This window comes from Vipera berus (assembly GCF_964194415.1).
Source record: "Vipera berus genome assembly, chromosome: 8".
In the NCBI taxonomy this organism is placed as follows: Eukaryota; Metazoa; Chordata; class Lepidosauria; order Squamata; family Viperidae; genus Vipera; species Vipera berus.
The window spans coordinates 21324238-21343019 of record NC_138211.1 but is presented as its reverse complement, the minus strand read 5'-3'; the positions used below and the strand labels follow the sequence as shown (position 1 = coordinate 21343019).

Below are 18782 nucleotides of genomic sequence, written 5' to 3'. Positions count from 1 at the left end.
CTCAGCCTCCTATTTATTTCCAATAATGTTTCTCTTCCACAATGTTTTCTGAGAAAAGGTTGTCAGAATCAATAAAGGAGAACATTTGTAGCTCAGGTTTGAAATGAGGGGTCTTGGTGCTCTCTGAATCTAGTTATTTTCATTACCCAAACTAGGTAACATCATTGCTCAGATGAGCTAGCACAGTCAGCTCAGATTTTGGGGAGCTTGTAATCTATCTACAACTAAGGTTAGGAGAAGCCAGTTGAGGTCACTGGAAGTTTCACAAAAACCCTTCTGAACTTTCTGAAGGACAAGAAGTGAAAGCTCATTGAACTATACCGCCTTAAGAGGGTGAATTCTGTTCCTGCTCAAACGTTTATGAATTTTCTCAATGTATTTTTCCCCCTAACAGTCACTAAAAAGGTGAAGACTAAAAAGGTAAGTATTCCTATTGTTTGGTGTCACAATCAACATTTTGTTCCTTTTCTTCTTTGTGATGGGACTTGTGCTTTAGCATTTCTAATAGCAGAGCTTGGAAAAGACTTCTGCTTTGTGACTTTGGCCCAGAGCACTGAATTACATAGTAAGCTATAGGTTAGACACTTAGGATCTGGCCCATTAAAACAGAATCACATAGAATAATTGGAGTGGAGGGGACTTTGGAGGTCTTCTAGCCCAAACCCCTGCTCAAGCAAGAGACCGTATTCCATTCTGGACAAATGGTTGTCCAACCTCTTCTTGAAAATCTCCAATGAAGGAACACCTACAATTTCTGGAGGCAAGCTGTTACACACACACACACACACACACACACACACACACACACATGTGTGTGTGTTTGTGTGTGTGTGTGTGTGTGTAGGATTCAGTGAGATCCAGTCATTTATAGGCTGGAGTGGAAAAAAGTGGCATGGAGAAGACAGAATGTGGGTGCACTCACTGCATTTATCAGCAACTTCTTAAAGTCCTTCCTGCATAGCCCCATTACCCAAAATAAATGCATGTTTAAGGAAAGGAACAACTTGATAGGATATAACAAGACCATCATTCTATTCTTGCATCTTTGCATCTTTAATACTTCCTTAATTTTTATTCCAATTCCTTTCTGACCAGGAGGATCCATTTGTGGTTATGGGAGAAGAGAGATCAGTCCTTGGACATTCCACCATGGATTTGATTCTCTTCCCTCATTGTGTTGACAATGTCTGCATGAAATTCCTTGAGGAGGCCATCCATCAGCACAAGAGAGGTTATCATCCATATGATGGTGATAGCCAGCTGTGTATCTCCAGACCATGTAGGGATGCACTGGAGGTCCTAATTCAATATCTGGTGGGAATCAGGGATGGAATAGAGGGGAACAGGTTCAGATTCCATCCAAGCACAATAGAGCTGCTGTTCCAGTGATGTTCTTCCAAGCAATTCCAGGTTTGACTCTTACAGAGGTGAGCTACTACTAGAAGAGCAGAGGTACAGTCAAGGAGGGTTAGTGGTCCTGGACTCAAGAGTCCTGCTCAGATGCCACGGCCAGGTGTAAAGAAGATTATCTTGATGGAGAAATCTCTGTTGCCTTCTTGCAGCCTTTCCTAAAACAGGGTGCTGGCTGTTGTCACTCATGCCTTTGTCACCTATCAATTGGACTGCTGTAATTCACTTTGCCTGGAGCTGCTTTTGCAGGCTTTCTGGAAGCTTCATTTAGTGTGGAATGTAGCTATCCACAATGAGCCAGACCTGGTGTGGCATAAGAATATTGCACAATCTGCATTTATTATTAATTCAAGGTACTGGTTATCAGCTATAAAACTCTAAATGGCTGTTTTTCAATCTTGGCAACTTTAAGTTGTATGAATTTCAACTCCCAGAATTTCCCAGCCGTCATGCTAAGAATACACTGATCTGGTGTATTATTGTACCTATTGTATTGTAGTGCATTGTAGTACCACTAAAACATCATGGTTAAAGTGGTATGTAAGTTCCATAAATAGAAAGGGAGGATCCTCCTTGTGTAGGAAGGGTATTGGATTAGTAGTAAAGTATTTGCTCCATGGAGGTTCAGACTGTCTTTACCAACCATAACTTCACCATCAGCATCCAGGTTTTTAATCTCAGAATCCTCTAGAAGTAGAAAGTATAGCATGATGACTAATTTTCTCAAGAGATTAACAGAATAACGAATTCTAGTAATAACTAATAATTAAGATTAATTCTGCTGCTTCTTACAGAGATTGGGCAGCTTTAAATTATGGTCATGGAGGAAATCAAAAGAAAAGAAGGTAAGTCAGGGTCAAAATTTTCATGTTGTTGCATTTTTGTGTGATAAAAAACTCCAAAGCCTTTGCAGATCTCCCTCTGAAACGTGGAGCCTGGTTTGCTTGTTTTTTCCCACCCAAACATTTCCTTGGAGATATTTTGCTGCCTGATAGAGAAATAAATGCCAAAGGTGATCTCCCCAAATCAAGAGGGGAAATTAAATCTTTCCCCATGTTAAGGTTGCACTCGAAGTAGGAAGCCTTATCAATACATTGCTTTCCAAAGTAGGACTCCAAACCTGGAAACTTTAAGACTTGTGGACTTCAACTCTTAGAATTCCTCAGCCAGCTATGCTGGCTGAGGAATTCTGGGAGCTGAAGTCCACAAGTCTTAAAGTTTCCAGGTTTGGAGACCCTCTTCTATGGTAATATACTGTACATAGTATATACATAGTTATCATGTTCAATTTTTTCCTGGTCTGGAATTGATTGCCTGATGGGTTTCCTTTACTCTACTTCATGGGAGGGCCAGCCCTGTAAGACTGATGAATATAGTTAAAGAGGTTTATTTTATTTATTTATTTGTTTTTTATAAACCGCCCTTCTCCCGAGGGACTCGGGGCGGTGTACAGAATAAGGTAGGCATACAGAATGAACAATAGTGAAAAAAACAATAGTAAAATACAAACTGGGACCCCAATTAGAGCTATCAGGCCAGGCCGGACTGCTGGAACAGGTAAGTTTTTAATTCGCGTCGGAAGGTGCGGAGGTCGGGGGCCATCCGGATTTCGGTTGGTAAGCTGTTCCAGAGGGCTGGCGCACCCACTGAGAATGCCCTCCCCCTGGGGGCCACCAGCCGACATTCCTTGAGCGGTGGCACCCTGAGGAGGCCCTCTCTGTGGGAGCGCACAGGACGGTGGGGTGCTGACATTGGCAGAAGGTGCTCCCATAGGTAGTCCGGACCCATGCCATGTAGGGCTTTGTATGTCATTGTTAGCACCTTGAACTTCACACGGAAGGCAACTGGAAGCCAGTGCAGCGCACGGAGGAGAGGTGTGATATGGGAGTATCGGGAGGCTCCCAAGAGTGTCCGTGCCGCTGCACTTTGCACCAGTTGAAGCTTCCGAGTGGATCTCAAGGGCAGCCCCATGTAGAGAGCGTTACAATAGTCTAGGCGAGAGGTCACAAGAGCATGGGTGACTGTACGTAAGGCATCCAGGTCCAGATAAGGCCGTAATTGGCGAACTAGTCGAACCCGGGAGAAGGCCCCCTTGGTCACAGCTCCTATGTGATCTTCCAGGGAGAGCTGCGAGTCAAGGAGGACACCCAGGTTGCGGGCCCTATCAACAGGGGGTAGTAACTTGTCTCCGATGTTAAGGTATGGGATGTTCTGAGTATCCTGGCTTGCCGGTACGTACAGCCATTCAGTCTTGTCCGGGTTCAGTTGAAGCCTGTTCGTCCCCATCCATTCCCGGACCGCTTTCAGGCAGCGGGACATCACGTCGAGGGCATCACTGATGTTGTTTGGAGTTGAGATGAAAAGCTGGGTGTCATCAGCATACTGATGGTACCCTACTCCAAAGCTGCGAATGATCTCGCCCAGCGGTTTCATGTAGATGTTGAACAGGAGAGGCGAGAGGACCGACCCCTGAGGGACTCCGCAAGCGAGAGGCCTCGGGGTCGACCTCTGTCCCCCTGCCAACACCGACTGCGAGCGACCCTGGAGAAAGGAGGAGAACCAACGCAGAACCGTGCCTCCCACTCCCAGTCCCCTGAGGCGTCGCAGTAAGATACCATGGTCGATGGTATCGAAAGCCGCCGAGAGGTCTAATAAGACTAGGACAGAGGAATGGCCCCTGTCCCGGGCTCTCCAGAGATCATTTATCAGAGCGACCAATGCCGTCTCCGTGCTGTAGCCCGGCCTGAAGCCCGATTGGTACGGGTCTAGATAAACCGCTTCATCCAGGATCTGAGGGAGTTGGTGCGCCACCACGCTCTCAACAACCTTCGCAAGGAAGCGAAGATTGGAGACTGGACGAAAGTTATTCAATGAGGATGGGTCCAAGGTGGGCTTCTTGAGGAGAGGTCTCACCACCGCCTCCTTCAAGGTGGTGGGGAAGTGACCCTCACTCAGAGAAGCGGAGATGACCGCCAGGAACCAGCCTCGTGTCCCCTCTCGAGCTGCATATGCCAGCCAGGAAGGGCACGGGTCCAGTAAGCATGTGGAGGAGCTCAACCTCCTCATAATCCTGTCCACTTCCTTAGGAGTCACAGGATCAAATTCTTCCCAGATGACGTCGACAAGACTGTCCATGCCTTGTTCTTCCAGCTCAGCCCAGTTGGAGTCCAGGCCGGTTCGGATCCGAGCAATTTTATCCAGCAGATATTGACCGAATTCCTCGGCTCGACCCTGCAAGGGTTCCTCCCTCACCTCTTGGTTCAGTAGGGAGCGAGTCACCCTGAACAAGGCAGCCGGGCGATTATCTGCGGACGCGATGAGGGTGGAAAAGTAGTTGGATTTTGCCACCCTTATCGCAGCGAGATAAGACCTGGTGAGGATTCTTAATCGCAATCGGTCGGATTCGGATCGACTGGATCTCCAACGGCTCTCTAGGCCCCGTCTCCGACGCTTCATCTCCCGGAGCTCCGCGGTGAACCATCTGCGCCGGGTCAGAGGCCGCAAGGGTACAACTCGGTCCAGAGCCTCCGTGGCTGCCTTTTCCCAGGCTTCCACTAAGGCATCCGCCGAGCTGTGAGCAGGGAGTGCATGTGCGTCCCCAAGCGCTGCCTGGAACCTATCAGGATCCATTAGGCGCCTAGGGAGGTACCATCTGGTTGGCACCGCGCACCCACGGCAGGGGGTGGCAAAGGGGAAGTCTAGCCGCACGAGGTGATGATCGGTCCATGACAGGGGCATAACAGTCGTGGCACCCCCACCGATATCATCGCGCCACCGTCCAGACAAGAACACCAAGTCTGGGGTGTGGCCTCTCTCATGAGTCGGTCCAGAAATTATTTGCGACAGGTCCATGGCCGCCATGGAAGCCATGAACTCCCGAGCCAGATCGGACGATCCTCCCAGGGACGGTAGGTTAAAGTCGCCCAAGACCATGAGTCTTGGGAATTCAACCACCAACCCTGAGAGGACATCGAGTAGCTCGGGCAGGGCTGCCGCTGCACGATTAGGTGGTAGGTATGCCAGCAGCAGGCCCAACTGTGCCCCCGGGCCGTATCTCAGTAGGAGAGACTCACACCCGACCATCTGAGGGACGGTGATCTCTCGCGGGCTAAGGGATTCCCTGATGATAACTGCCACTCCCCCGCCCCTCCCATGGGTCCGAGGCTGGTGCAGCACCTGGAAACCTGGCGGGCAGAGGTCAACCAGAGGGACACCACCCTCTTGGCCCAGCCAGGTTTCCGTGATGCAAGCCAGGTCCGCGTGCTCGCTCTCCACTAGGTCACGAACAAGGTGTGCCTTGTTAGCTACGGACCTGGCATTCAGGTAGACCAGCCTTAGCATAGGAGGCTGCACACCTTCGCTCCCGGGTCCTCCGGGGAAGTACAGAGGGTCGGAGCGTCTCACCGCTTGTACAGAGCGGAGATGACACTCCCGGTGACAATACGGCCCTCTGTTTGTGCACCTTCTGCCGTTCCCCACCATCCTAGGAATAGGATGTTCGTCAGTACGCCATTGGTTATTGTCGGCGACTGGTCCTCGTTTCTCACCATCGCGAATGGTCGTAGGCCTGGCCTGCGTTATGGTACCCGGAAGGCCTGCCTTCCCCGAGCAGCCATACTCTTTTCCCGCCCCCCTCCCTAACCCGACAAAAAACTTAACAAGAAACTTAACCAGGGGCCTCTTGTTGGTCTTGTGATGGAGGCCCCTGACCCTGCCTGGCCATCTCTCAGAGGCCCAATGGTCGGGCCCGTCATCGAGGTTTGATGTATTGAAGGCAGGACGAACCCAGGAGAGGGGGGAACTCCTGAGGGCGAGTAGATCTATGCAAGAATATTGAAGACGCATAGGGAGCATTGGGGAGCATTGGGAAGGCGGTCCCCTAGGTGGAGCATTAGAAGGAGGGTCTAGTCGGGTAGGTGGGTATCTGGACCGTCACCCAGTCACTGCCACTTGGTTGGGTGAACCCCAGAAGCAGGCCACTCCCCATCCTCTCACGATGGGTTGTGATTCTGCTTCTGGGGGTGGTCCAGGACCCACTCTGGGTGAAGCATACCCCATAGAGCTCTCACCTCTATGGGGCTGCAGGTGTAGGACAGGCCACTCTGCCACCGTGGCTTGCACCCAGGCCCATCATGTCCTGTGGGGCGAGGGAGGGCAGGGGGGTTCGGAGCTGGTGGAGGCCAGATGTTGATGGCCTCGGTGGTCTAGTCGCCGTCATCTCCAACGGTCAGCTGCGTCCTGGCGTCTTTAGGGGTGTTGATCGGCACGGAGATACCGTCGGCACCTAGGGTGCGGGCCGGGAACGCCACGCCGCATCTAGTGGTGCTGCCGTCGAGGGGTTTTCGGTGAGTTGGTTGACCGGGGCCTGGAGAAGTTTAGCGCCGCTGTCAAAGGCCCCTCGGTGGTGGTCGATCGGGTCCGCATAGCCGGTCTGCGGCATCTCCTTGATCCCAGGGAGATGCCGCAGTTGTTCAGGAGCAGGCCAGGAGGTCGAAGCAGGGCAACGATTCCGGTCCTGCTCAGGGCGGTTGCTGCGGCTGTCTCTTCCGCTGCCTAGCTGATCCATTAGATCCGCGGGGTCTTTCCTGATCATCCCTGGCGCCGCTGTTGCCCAGGGAGGCATAATAGGGAGCCGAGGGTGGAGGCACCGGCTCCACTCCGGATGGCTGTAGCAGTTGCAGCGGCTCGGGGGCGGGTTAGAGGCGCCCCATCGCCACTGCCCCCGCCGGTGTTCGGGCCCGTGGGGAGATGACAGGCTAGGGCCCCGCGGGGTACTCGCCGTCGCCGCTGCTGACGATGCCGCCGCCTCCGCTACCCAGCTGGTCCGCAGCGCCTCCGTTGGTCGCTTGGGGACGCCGCCGGAGTCGAACAGGTGGGGGGGTTGGGGCAGGGCAGAGATGTTGCCGCCGTCGCCCGGGAGCCAGTCAGGGGGCTGGGGCAGAGCAAAGCCTCCGGCCCCCCCTGGATGGCTGCGATGGTTGTCGTGGTCCAGGGGCGGGCTTGGAGAGGCCCTGCCGCCACCGACACCGTCGCTGCCGGTTCCCTGAATAGGCGACCAGACTGGGAAAGAAGAGTCGTCGCCACCGCCGCTGTCATCCTCGCCTCCGCCGCACAGCTGATCCGCGGAGACAGGTTACAGTTAACAGAGTTGGACGGGACCTTGGAGGTCTTCTAGTCCAACTCCCTGCTCAAGGTTGCTTTAGTCCGACCCCATATGCCGTTCTTGACCAATTTCATAGAAAACTCCAGTGATGGAGCATCCGCAGCTTCTGGAGACAAGCTATTGCACTGATTAATTGTTAATTGGGAAGCCAGATTCACTTAAGAACCAAGTTACCACTTTAAGATCTGCAACTTAACAACTGTGGCAAGAAAGGTCATAAAATGGGACAAAACTAAGTTAACAACTGTCTAAGCAACAGAAAGTTTAGGCTCAGTTGAGGTCATAAATTGCTACCAAGAAAGTTATGTGGGTCAGTGTGGGAGAAGGAGAGGCAGAAACTGGGGGAGGAGTCAAGAGAGGAATCGGCTTAGAGTTTTTATGTTCCCACAAGTGGTCTAAGTCCAGCCCCTTTGAATTCCATTGACTCTTATCTAGCACTAGTTTAGTGCTGACTGTTAGTTGACTGGATTCTTGCGAATAGGCAGTGCTTTTTTTTTAAGAAAATGGTGCCGGAACTCAGCCCCCCTCCCCAGCCAGGCCATTCCTTGATCAGCAACCTTTCATTCCCCTCCCGAGCCAGACTGCCATGCTACGGCAGATGGGATGGGCAGGGTAGGCCTAGTCCCTCTCCGCCATTTTGGAGCCAGGGGGGGAGTGATGCTGAACGGCTCCACTGCTGCTGTGTGCCGCTGGAGGGGCTTTCTTTAAGCTTCCCCAGCAGATCATCTGCCCGGGTGCAGCCACCTTGTCCTCCACCAACTCTCCCATGGCTTTGCGCCATGACCGAGTGGCACAAGCCTGCTCCGCTGCCTCTCTCTGCCAGTTCTTTGTTGCCTGTATCACGGAGAACGGAGAACAGAGCAGCTCTGCGCAAGGATGCAGAGCAGAGAACAGCACTTGCTTGCTGCCCTGCATTGTCCCACGTCTCCCTTCTCCCTTCTGGAAAGGGCAGCCCCGTTTCCTGCCTCTTCTCTTCCTGGCGCTGCTCCTCCCTCTTCCAGAAAGCATTTCTTTGCTAACCTGTTTTCCAGCTCTGGCATTTTTCTCTTCTGCTGCAGGGAAACCTATAAAGCCCTAAATGGCTTGGGTCCGGACTATCTAAGGGAACACCTGCTGCCGGCATCATCTTCCCATCGTCCTGTGCGCCCCCACAGGGAGGGCCTTCTCAGGGTACCGCCGGTTAATGGATGCCGGCGGGTTATTCCCAGGGGAAGGGCGTTCTCTGTGGGTGCGCCTGCCCTATGGAACCAACTACCCACAGAACTTAGGACTGCCCCCGACCTTCGCTCATTTCGCCGGGACCTGAAAACTTGGCTCTTCGATCTGTTTGGTCCAGACTGTGGGGTTGTTAATTTAACTGGGTTTTAGATTTACTCTTGGGGCTTGAATTTAATTTAATTGTTTTATTTGTTTTTAATTTTTTGTATTCATGGTTTTAACTGCCCTGTAAACCGCCCTGAGTCCTACGGGAATAGGGCAGTATACAAATCCAATTAAATAAATAAATAAATAAATAAATAAATAAATAAATAAATAAATAAATAAATAAATAAATAAATAAATAAATAAACGGAGTTTGTGTGACTGAAAAAAAGTTCAGTCAGACCTTCCAACTCCTTGTGAGATCTTTTTTTTTTCCCCACAAGAAGTTGGAAGGTCTGATGGAACTATTTTTAGTCCCACAAATTCCGTTGAAAAAAGGGGCCGGAATGCCGTTCCGTGCATTCTATGACAAAAAAGCCCTGAGAATAGGCATGAGCAATAGATCAGCTCATCAGGAATTCAATGTATGGTCCTGAGTCTTCATGCCTGACGGTTGGTCCCTGAAGCTAATAAGAAATGAGGTCAGTGCAAGGAAGTCTTTTGGTTGGAGAGAGCAAACCAAGATCATTCCATTTGGAAAACATGGAGAGGGCCATGCTCAAGCTTCTTTCTTTATTTTTTGACAGGTAGATGAGGAGGACGAGGAAGAGGAAGAAGAAATTGATTGGTGGAGCAAGTACTATGCAACAATGGGAGATTTATCCAAGAGTGGGCATTACCTGGAAAAGGGCTATGATAGCATAAAGGTGTGCTTTTAAGAGAAATATCATAGGAATACAGGGCAGGCAACAATTGTCACAAGAAACACCGGCTCCCAAGTTCCCTCAGACAGAGCAGCTGACTCAACTGCTTTTCACTTCATCAAATTTCCACCAAATGGGTCTCCACCCTTCTCTGAAGCTTGGCGCTGGTCTCCATATCCAGTGAAAATGAATATTGTAAGCCACCTTTTGCAATCAGAAGCAATGCTGGCTGAGGAATTCAGGGAACTTTTTCAAAGTACTTTCCGTTATTATTTATTATTTATTTTATTTATTAAATTTTTATACCGCCCTTCTCCCGAAGGACTCAGGGCGGTGTACAGGGCAATAAATATTGAAATATAAATACAAAAGTTAAAAAAGAATTAAATAATTATGCCCAATATAATACAATAATTAAAACTATGTTAAAACCAAATCCAAACTCAAGTAGGAATATTCTCATACAGACAAAACATCCTGCAGTGTGGTAAATATAATCACTTACAATATTTATTTATTTATTTTATTTTAATTCCATTTATATCCCGCCCTTCTCCAAAGACTCAGGGCGGCTTACAAGCTTAGCAGTAGCCTTCATTCTATGTATATGCCTGCTTATTAGGGCTTTCACACACACCCCAAGCGGCATTATTACAAAGTCAGCTTAACTGCCCCCAACAATCTGGGTCCTCATTTTACCTACCTCGGAAGGATGGAAGGCTGAGTCAACCTTGAGCCTGGTGGGATGCGAACCTGCACTAATTGCAGGCAGCTGGTGTTACTGAAGGAGGCATTAGCCCACTGCTCCACCAAGGCTCTATGGGTTATGAGGAGGCCTAAATGCTCACAAATTTTGCAAATCAATAAATGTATACAATATTTGGACCATTTGTGGTTAGTTAGTGCAGTAATGGAAGGATGCTCAGACCAGAGAATAAAGACTGTGCAAACATATACAGAGAAAGTGAAGTAAAATCAGTTGATTTTTAAATGATCTACTGAATACTCATATCCACAATATTGTAGATGTAATACAAATAGGTGTATTACATCTACAATATTGTAGAATTAATAATAATCTACGTCTACATTACATTTACAATATTGTAGAATAATAATAATCTATAATAATATAAAGATACCTATAGAGAATAAAGATCATGCAAACATACATAGAGAAAATAAAGAATATTTCAACTGATTTTTTTTTTAAAATAATTTGCTCCCAGATCTATAACTGTGAGCTGGAAGAAGTTCCCGAATTCCACGGTTTCCAGGATTTCTGTCAGACTTTTCAGCTATACCGAGGAAAGGTCCAAGATGATGACCCTGTTGTGGGGGGAGAATTTAAGGTGAAAACAAGACCCCAATCCCCCTCTCTGGCAAATCGCCTCAGGAAATTCACCCAGGAAATCTGGATTCCTATCTTTCCTGTTCTCTCTAAATTAGCCACTTCTCAATTTAAATCTTTATTAAGTCATAGACCAGCATGTAGAATACAGAAATTGCATTAATTAAATTAAATGCAAAAGAAAGGAAATGAATCTATGTGTAGATTTGGCTGTAGACAGAGATGGTGTCAAATTGATCTGATGATAGCATTTTAAGATAAAACAAATCAGAACAACAAGCTATTTAATGAAAAGTGGAAATAATAACTCCTGTCGTGCTCCTCTATAAAAAGGGAAAGGTAAAGGTTCCCCCGCACATGTGTGCTAGTCGTTTCCGACTCTAGGGGCCGGTGCTCATCTCCGTTTCAAAGCCGAAGAGCCAGCGCTTTTCCGAGGACGTCTCCGTGGTCATGTGGCCGGCATGACTAGATGCCAAAGGCGCACGGAACGCTGTTACCTTCCCACTGTAGTGGTCCCTATTTTTCTACTTGCCTTTTTTACGTGCTTTCGAACTGCTGGGTTGGCAGAAGCTGGGACGAGTAACAGGCGCTCACTCTGTTACGCGGCACTCGGGATTCAACCCGCCAAACTGCTGACCTTCTGATTGACAAGCTCAGCGTCTTAACCCACTGAGCCACCGTGTCCCTTACTCCTGTATAGTGGGGACAAAAGAGTATAACGTGTTCCAGTGAAAGGGCCTTTGATTTTTTGGTTGATGTGTACAAATCTCCCAATTCTTTAATAACCTGTGGAAAACCAAATTCCCAGCATCGTTGAGTCAGGGGAAACAATATCATTTGCTCATTTGCTCAAAATCACAGAATTTGTCTCAGGGAAAGAAATGCAGTAGTGCTTCTCCTGGAAGCCTCCATTGACCACCGCCTTGTTCTACAGGGCCTTTTCCGGATCTATCCTTTGCCAGAAGACCCCAGAATTCTGCCTCCACCACGTCAGTTCCAGGAGCTTCCTGCCAATGTCTCCCAGGACTGTCTGGTTCGCGTTTATATCGTCCGAGCTTTTAATCTCCAGCCGAAAGACCTCAATGGATTGGTAATAATCTTTTCTTCGTTGTTTTGCTGCAGTCGTAGAAAATCCTCTTCCAGAGGCCAGTTGGTAGAGTTATTCAAGGTAAAGTTTGGAGCAGCAACCACAAACATTGACAACAACTTCCCATTAACTTCTATTTCATGTGTCTTGACTGGTGAACCTTGCAACTTCGATTTTGAATCAGCACCAGCTGATGAATCTGCTAAAATTCAGCAAATTTGGCTTACCCGAGTTCCAAATCAAAGCAGGATGAAGGAGAGTAGCCAGGCAGATTCTAAAAGCTCTGACTCTCAGATTCCACCTGGCTACTCTCCTTCATCCTGCTTTGATTTGGAACTCTGGTAAGCCAAACTTGTTGAAATTTGGGGAGAAGCCTGTCTCTATTCTGTAACTGTGTGTTTGTGAGCCTAATTTAAGAAAGAGAACAAAACCACCCCTTTGTGTCTTGTGTGTACTGGGCTGGGGACAGAACACAGAGAAGAGAATGTAGAGATTTTTCTTTGCACCCCTTTACAGTGTGACCCCTACATCAAGATCAAGCTAGGAAAAGAAAGACTGGATGACCGAGAAGAGTATATACCCAACACCCTGGATCCTGTGTTTGGAAGGTCAGTCTACCAAATTAGTTGTGGAAAACTGTCCGTTGGGTCAAATTGCTTTGTTGCTGCTGACCAGCATTCAAGTCACATGCTTAAACATAGTTTGGGACTGCAGAATATGCTGAATACTACTCTTACATATGGAGCAGATTACCATGTTCCTCTCAAACGTGGTTAACTATTTTGTGGCAATAGATAGAGGATGATAGCTAGATAGCTAGATGATAGATGATAGATAGATAGATAGATAGATAGATAGATAGATAGATAGATAGATAGATAGATAGATAGATAGACAGATATAGATTACAATGATAAAAATTAATACAACCTAAAAATAAAAATAAGAAAATAAGAAAATAGAAGGTACATAAAAAAAGAAAGAAGAAAAGAAAGAAAAATGGTAGATAAGAGATGGGATATGAAAAGATGAGATCGTTTGTTGTACTTTAAGACATAAGTTACTAAAATTGTTTAGACTTGTTGTGATGTGGGAAATCGCTTCTTTACATAATTCTTTTTTCTTCTTCTATAGAAAGTTTATTTATTTATTTATTTATTTATTTATTTATTTATTTATTTATTTATTTATTTATTTATTTTAATCCCATTTATATCCCGCCCTTCTCCGAAGACTCAGGGCGGCTTACAATTTAAGCACAAACCAATGTGCTTAGCAATAGCCTTCTATAGAAGAAAATCTTTTTTTCATATTGTTGTAGCTTGTCTTTTTTAAATCCACTTTAGGATCAGTCCTGTTAGGTATTACTCTTCTGTAACACCTTCTAAACACAGTCTATCTATAGAGGCAGATACGGTATTATTAAAATTAACTTCTGGGTCCATTGTTCAAAATATCCTTTCAATATGTCTAATGTTAAAATATTTTGCTTCATTCTGTAATTGTAAATCAAGTTTAAGTGTCGTTCTCTTTTAATTGTTAAAAATGAAGAGGTTTGGCCTAGCCTTCTGTAACCAGGCAACATTTAAAACTATTGGGGGTCACAGCTCCCAAATTTCCTAGGCCCAGGAGCCTATTCAGCGAGTAAAGGTACCAGAATGATAGGAGTGGGTAACTTCTGTCAAGTTACGAAGCCTACTGCCTTTAGGAACACTGTAATACTTCTTGCTTACCTACAGTATGGGGGGTGGGAAGTGGGGAGAGTTTGGGATCCACAGGTGTTTCTTATCAATATGATAGCCAAAAGCATTGAAGAATTGTTTTGGCAAACTGAAGATTCTTCTCATAACAATTATTGGAAGATGCATTGGACAATGTGACCTGAACTGTCAGAAGGGGGAGGGAAAATTTCACTGTTTTAATTATCTGCTTCCCACCATTTCCTGAGAGCTAGCTTCCCTTCTATCTTACTGGTTTGCTAATGCCTCATAAAGTTTACATTAGAGCAGGGGTGTCAAACTCGCAACGTCATGTGATGTGTCGCGACATATCGTACTTTTTTCCCATTGCCGGCAATAGGGTGGGCGCGGTTTCACTATGATGCATCCGGCCTGTGGGCTGGCAGTTTTACGCCTCTGCATTGGAGAATACAATGTCTCTGCTGCTTTGCCTCGTTGGATTTTTTAACCAGAATTTGATATCTTCTTTTTTTTTCTGTGATATCTCAAGAACATATGAACTTACATGCACCATCCCACTAGAAAAGGACCTGAAGATCTCCTTATTTGATTTTGATCTATTTTCACCTGATGACCCAATTGGGGATACCACCATAGACCTGGAGGACCGACTCATGTCTCATTATGGGGCCAACTGTGGGCTGCCACAGACTTACTGTGTGTAAGTACTAAGGCTATGTGTGAGTAATCCCATCTTTCTCATCATAGCAGCTTCCAGATGTTTTGGGAGTCATCCCCCAGAAATTGCCAAGAATGTCTTCTCAACTGTGGGCACCCCAGAGCTATGGAATCGGTTGCCGGTTGAGCTCCGGATGGCGCCCGACCTCCGCTCCTTCCGACGCGATCTGAAAACGCATTTGTTTGAACAAGCCGGCTTGGCCTGATAGGGGATGGGCTGGGTTTTTTATTGCTCTTAACATTTGTATTTATCGTTTTTACTTGGGCATTATGTTTAATTCCTTTTAACTTTTGTATTTTTTGTATTTTATACATCTGCCCTGTTCACCGCCCTGAGTCCTTCGGGAGAAGGGCGGTATATAAATAAAATTAAATAAATAAATAAAATAAATAAACTTTAGAAATTCAGGTTGCTTTCATCTACCACATGCAGGAACTGGAAATGTCTAGTCTAACAAACAGAAGGACTAGGGAAGACATGATGGCAGTATTCCAATATTTGAGGGGTTGTCACAGAGATGAGGGGGGGTCAACCTATTCTCCAAAACACCTGAGGGCGAGACAAGAAGTAACAGATAGAAACTTAACAAAGAAAGATCCAAACTAGAAATAAGGAGGAAATTCCTGACAGTGGAACATCTTTCCTCCAGAAGTTGTGGTTGCTCCATCACTGGAGGTGTTTAAGAAGAGATTGCATAGCCATTTGTCTGGAATGGAATAGGGCCTCCTGCTTAAGCAAGGGGTTGGATAGAAGACCTCTATGGTCCCTTCCAACTCTGTTATTCTGTACTGAAGTGATACCTTCAAGAAAAAGCACAGTCTTTCTGAAAATGTTCTCTACAAACATTGTTTAACCTCTTCTCCCTCTTGCAGGGCTGGCCCCACACAGTGGAGAGATCAGCTTCTTCCAAGTGAACTCTTGGAAAATCATACTCAGGCAAAAAACCTGCCTCAGACAGAGATAAGTGAAGATGGAAGCAAAGCCATTTTCATGGGTAGAACTTACCTGCTTTCTGACTTTGGTGAGTTTCCAGGGAATTTTCAGTACTGTACGGTTTGGGGGCAGTGCTTCTCATCCTTGGCAGCGTTGCACGGACTTCAACTCCCAGAATTCCCATTGCTGGCTGGGGAATTCTGGGAGTTGAAATTCACATAGCTGAAATGAGGTATTTCCTTGTGGTCAACAAACATGAGCCTGATTGAAGCTGTCGTTACCTTGAGGCCATGTCCCATTTTGTTTATATGATTGAATCACACCTTTATTATTTTTACAATTAAGTCAAGGCAGGGAACATATCCAACATGCCTTCTTCCTCCTATTTTCCTCACAACAACAACCCAGTGAGGTGGGTTGGGCTGAGAGAGAGGGACCGGCCCAGAATCACTTCGCTGGCTTTCATGCCTAGGGCAGGACTAGAACTCACTTCTCCTGATGATTGCCCAAAGTCACCCAGCTGGCTTTCATACCTGAAGCAGGACTAGAATTCACCCTCTCCTGGTGATTGGCCCAAAGTCACTGAGCTGACTTTTATGCTTAAGGCAGAACTAGAATTCACTGTCTCCTGGTGATTGGCCCCAAATCACCCAGCTGGCTTTCATGCCTAAGGCAGGACACATAGCCTGTGCCTTAAACAGTAGTCCAAACTGGCTATTATGGATACGATCTAGCCTCTTTTTCCTGTCATGTTCCCATGACATGGTCTTCATCTCATCCTCCTTCGTCAAATGAGATGGGCCTAAGTTCTTCTCAGCCGTTCTGGAATGTATGTTTTCACTTTATTCCGACATTGGATACTCTACTCGTCCTTGCCACTAGCAGGGAAATCAAAGGACTAGCAGGCACTGGGAACAATCAGAGGCAGGGTAGTTGTCAGCACCGCAGACAACTAATTTTGCAGTGTAGTTTTCTGAATGGGTAAAGAGCACCACAACTTGGAAGTGGAGGTTGGCAGCTCGGGGCAAATTCAGAGACTCCTTTAACTGTTGCAAACCCAGGTAAGAAAGCTACGAAGATGCCTGCAGAAAGTCAAGTAACAGGAGCTGTTGTCTAGCAACCAGTTTGGAAAGCAGGTTAAGGGTTTCTTCAGCTATCACCCTTCTCCTGACCAAAAGGAAAGGGAATGAACTAAATTTTGGAACTCCTGGCTTTCACTCAAACCCTCGCTAGATATTTTTCAGTCTAGATTCTTCCTCTTATCCCCACTTTTAAAACCACAACAGTGAATATCTTGCGTAGTCAAAGCCTTGGGTTCAATTTGACGGGATTCCATCCGATGTTCCCTCCTTTCAGAGACCAATTTGCCTTCGCATGGATATCTGGGACCTGCCAAAGAGCGTATGGCCCTCCACCTTCTCCGGATGTGCGGATTGGTCTTTGAACACATAGAAACTCGCACTCTCTACGACTCAGCTCTACCTGGAATTGACCAAGTAACCCTTAATCTCACATTCAGATTTTCACACTATGCTTGTTAGCTGATAGAAAGAAGAATCAGACAGTCCAGGGAGTGGGGGGGGAAACAATACTGTAATCCTATAATTTGGCTGAGTTTCAGAGATTGGGAAATTAGAGCATCTAAGTGTTTACCGGACACATTTATTTATCTTCTACAACAGCTCCACAACTTCACAATTTGGTGGTCTCCATATGTCTTTGGATTACAAATGCAAATTTCCCAAGTTTTCTGGAAATGGGTTCTTGATCTTGATCACCCGGGGGCCGGAGGGGGATTTATTTATTTATTTATTTTATTACATTTATATACAGCCCTTTCCCGAAGGACTCAGGGCGGTTTACAGGGTAATTAAAAACCAAAATACAAAAGTTAAAAAACCAAGTTTAAAGAAAATTAAATTTATCCCTGTATAAATAAAACCCCAGTTAAATAAAATTAATCCTCAGCCTGGGCCAGAGAGCTCGAAGAGCCAGGTCTGAGTGGGAAGGTCCGAGTGGGAAGAGCCAGGACGAGTGGGAAACCCTCTGATCAAGCTCCACTTCTTCTGTAACCGCTTGGCTTTAGTAGACTTTAATCTCCACACCTTCAGTCCAACACCATTTTGTTTCAGTTCTCTAGCATTTATTGATTTCAATCCATTTGCTTCCTTTCTGCCAATAGAAAGCTGTGAATTAAACCCATGAAAGACCCCAATGTTTCCCTTTTGTGAATATTTTAAACCTGAGTTGTGCACTTAAGCTCAGTTGGAGAAGCCAATGGGATAGCTACATTAAAAAAAAAATTCCTCGAGGACAAAAGATGATGTGATGTGCTTAGATGACTATTTCATCCATTTCATCTATTATTTGAGTTTTTGTATGCCATTTGATTTTCAGACAATAAGGCCCTATCTGGACCGAGATGCCCTACGTACAGTCACTCATGCACTTGTGACCTCCCGGATAGACTACTGCAATGCTCTCTACATGGGGCTGCCCTTGAGGACCTCTCGGAGGCTTCATCTGGTGCAGAATGCAGCCACGCGAGTTGTGATGGGGGTCTCCCGATACTCCCATGTAACGCCTCTTCTCCGCGAGCTGCATTGGCTTCCAGTTGCCCTCCGGGTGAGATTCAAGGTGCTGGTGATGACCTATAAATCCCTAAATGGCATGGGCCCAGATTATCTTAGGGAGTACCTGCTGCCAGCATCAACTTCCCATCATCCCATGCGCTCCCACAGGGAAGGCCTCCTCAGGGTCCCGCCAGTCAAGGAGTGCCGGCGGGTGATTCCCAGGGGGAGAGCGTTCTCAGTGGGTGCGCCTGCCCTATGGAATCAGCTGCCGGTGGAACTCCAGATCGCCCCCGACCTTCGTTCGTTTTGCCGGGACCTAAAAACCTGGCTATTTGAGCTGGCCAGCCTGGACTGAGGGGTTTTTAAGGTTTTAAATCCAATTTTAATGTGTTGGGGCTATTAATTTAATCGTATTTTAATCTGTATATTGTATTTTTTAATTTGCCCTGTACACCGCCCTGAGTCCTTCGGGAAAAGGGCGGTATATAAATCGAATAAAATAAAATAAATAAAAAATAAAAAGGAGTGGAATTCCAAATCCAGGCTGCCACCTTGACTTTTTTGAGTCCTCCTATGGACATCCCTGACAAGGAGGAGGGATTCCTGCTCAGCAAATCTGTCATTATGAATATTGTCTTATAAATCCTGTGCCTCTCTCCTATCCAGGGTAAACTGCAAATGTGGGTGGACATCTTCCCACTTTACTTGGGTGACCCAGGACCTCCTTTTGATATCACCCCACGAAAAACCAGAAAGTAGGTGCTACCAATTTTTCCCCCTA

General features: G+C 46.6%; 1 protein-coding gene across 1 annotated transcript in view; it reads left to right on the top strand.

Annotated features, from left to right (window-relative positions):
- Positions 1-18782, top strand: part of FER1L5 (fer-1 like family member 5) — a gene marked incomplete at both ends in the record, with an annotated part of 107134 nt that overhangs the window by 75696 nt on the left and 12656 nt on the right. The window contains 9 exons of the mRNA XM_081333394.1: positions 395-420; positions 9523-9642; positions 10869-10991; positions 11925-12080; positions 12594-12685; positions 14307-14477; positions 15368-15516; positions 16785-16924; positions 18668-18756. Of these exons, the coding sequence (XP_081189520.1) occupies positions 395-420; positions 9523-9642; positions 10869-10991; positions 11925-12080; positions 12594-12685; positions 14307-14477; positions 15368-15516; positions 16785-16924; positions 18668-18756 (1066 nt within the window). The remainder of the gene's footprint in view (positions 1-394; positions 421-9522; positions 9643-10868; positions 10992-11924; positions 12081-12593; positions 12686-14306; positions 14478-15367; positions 15517-16784; positions 16925-18667; positions 18757-18782) is intronic.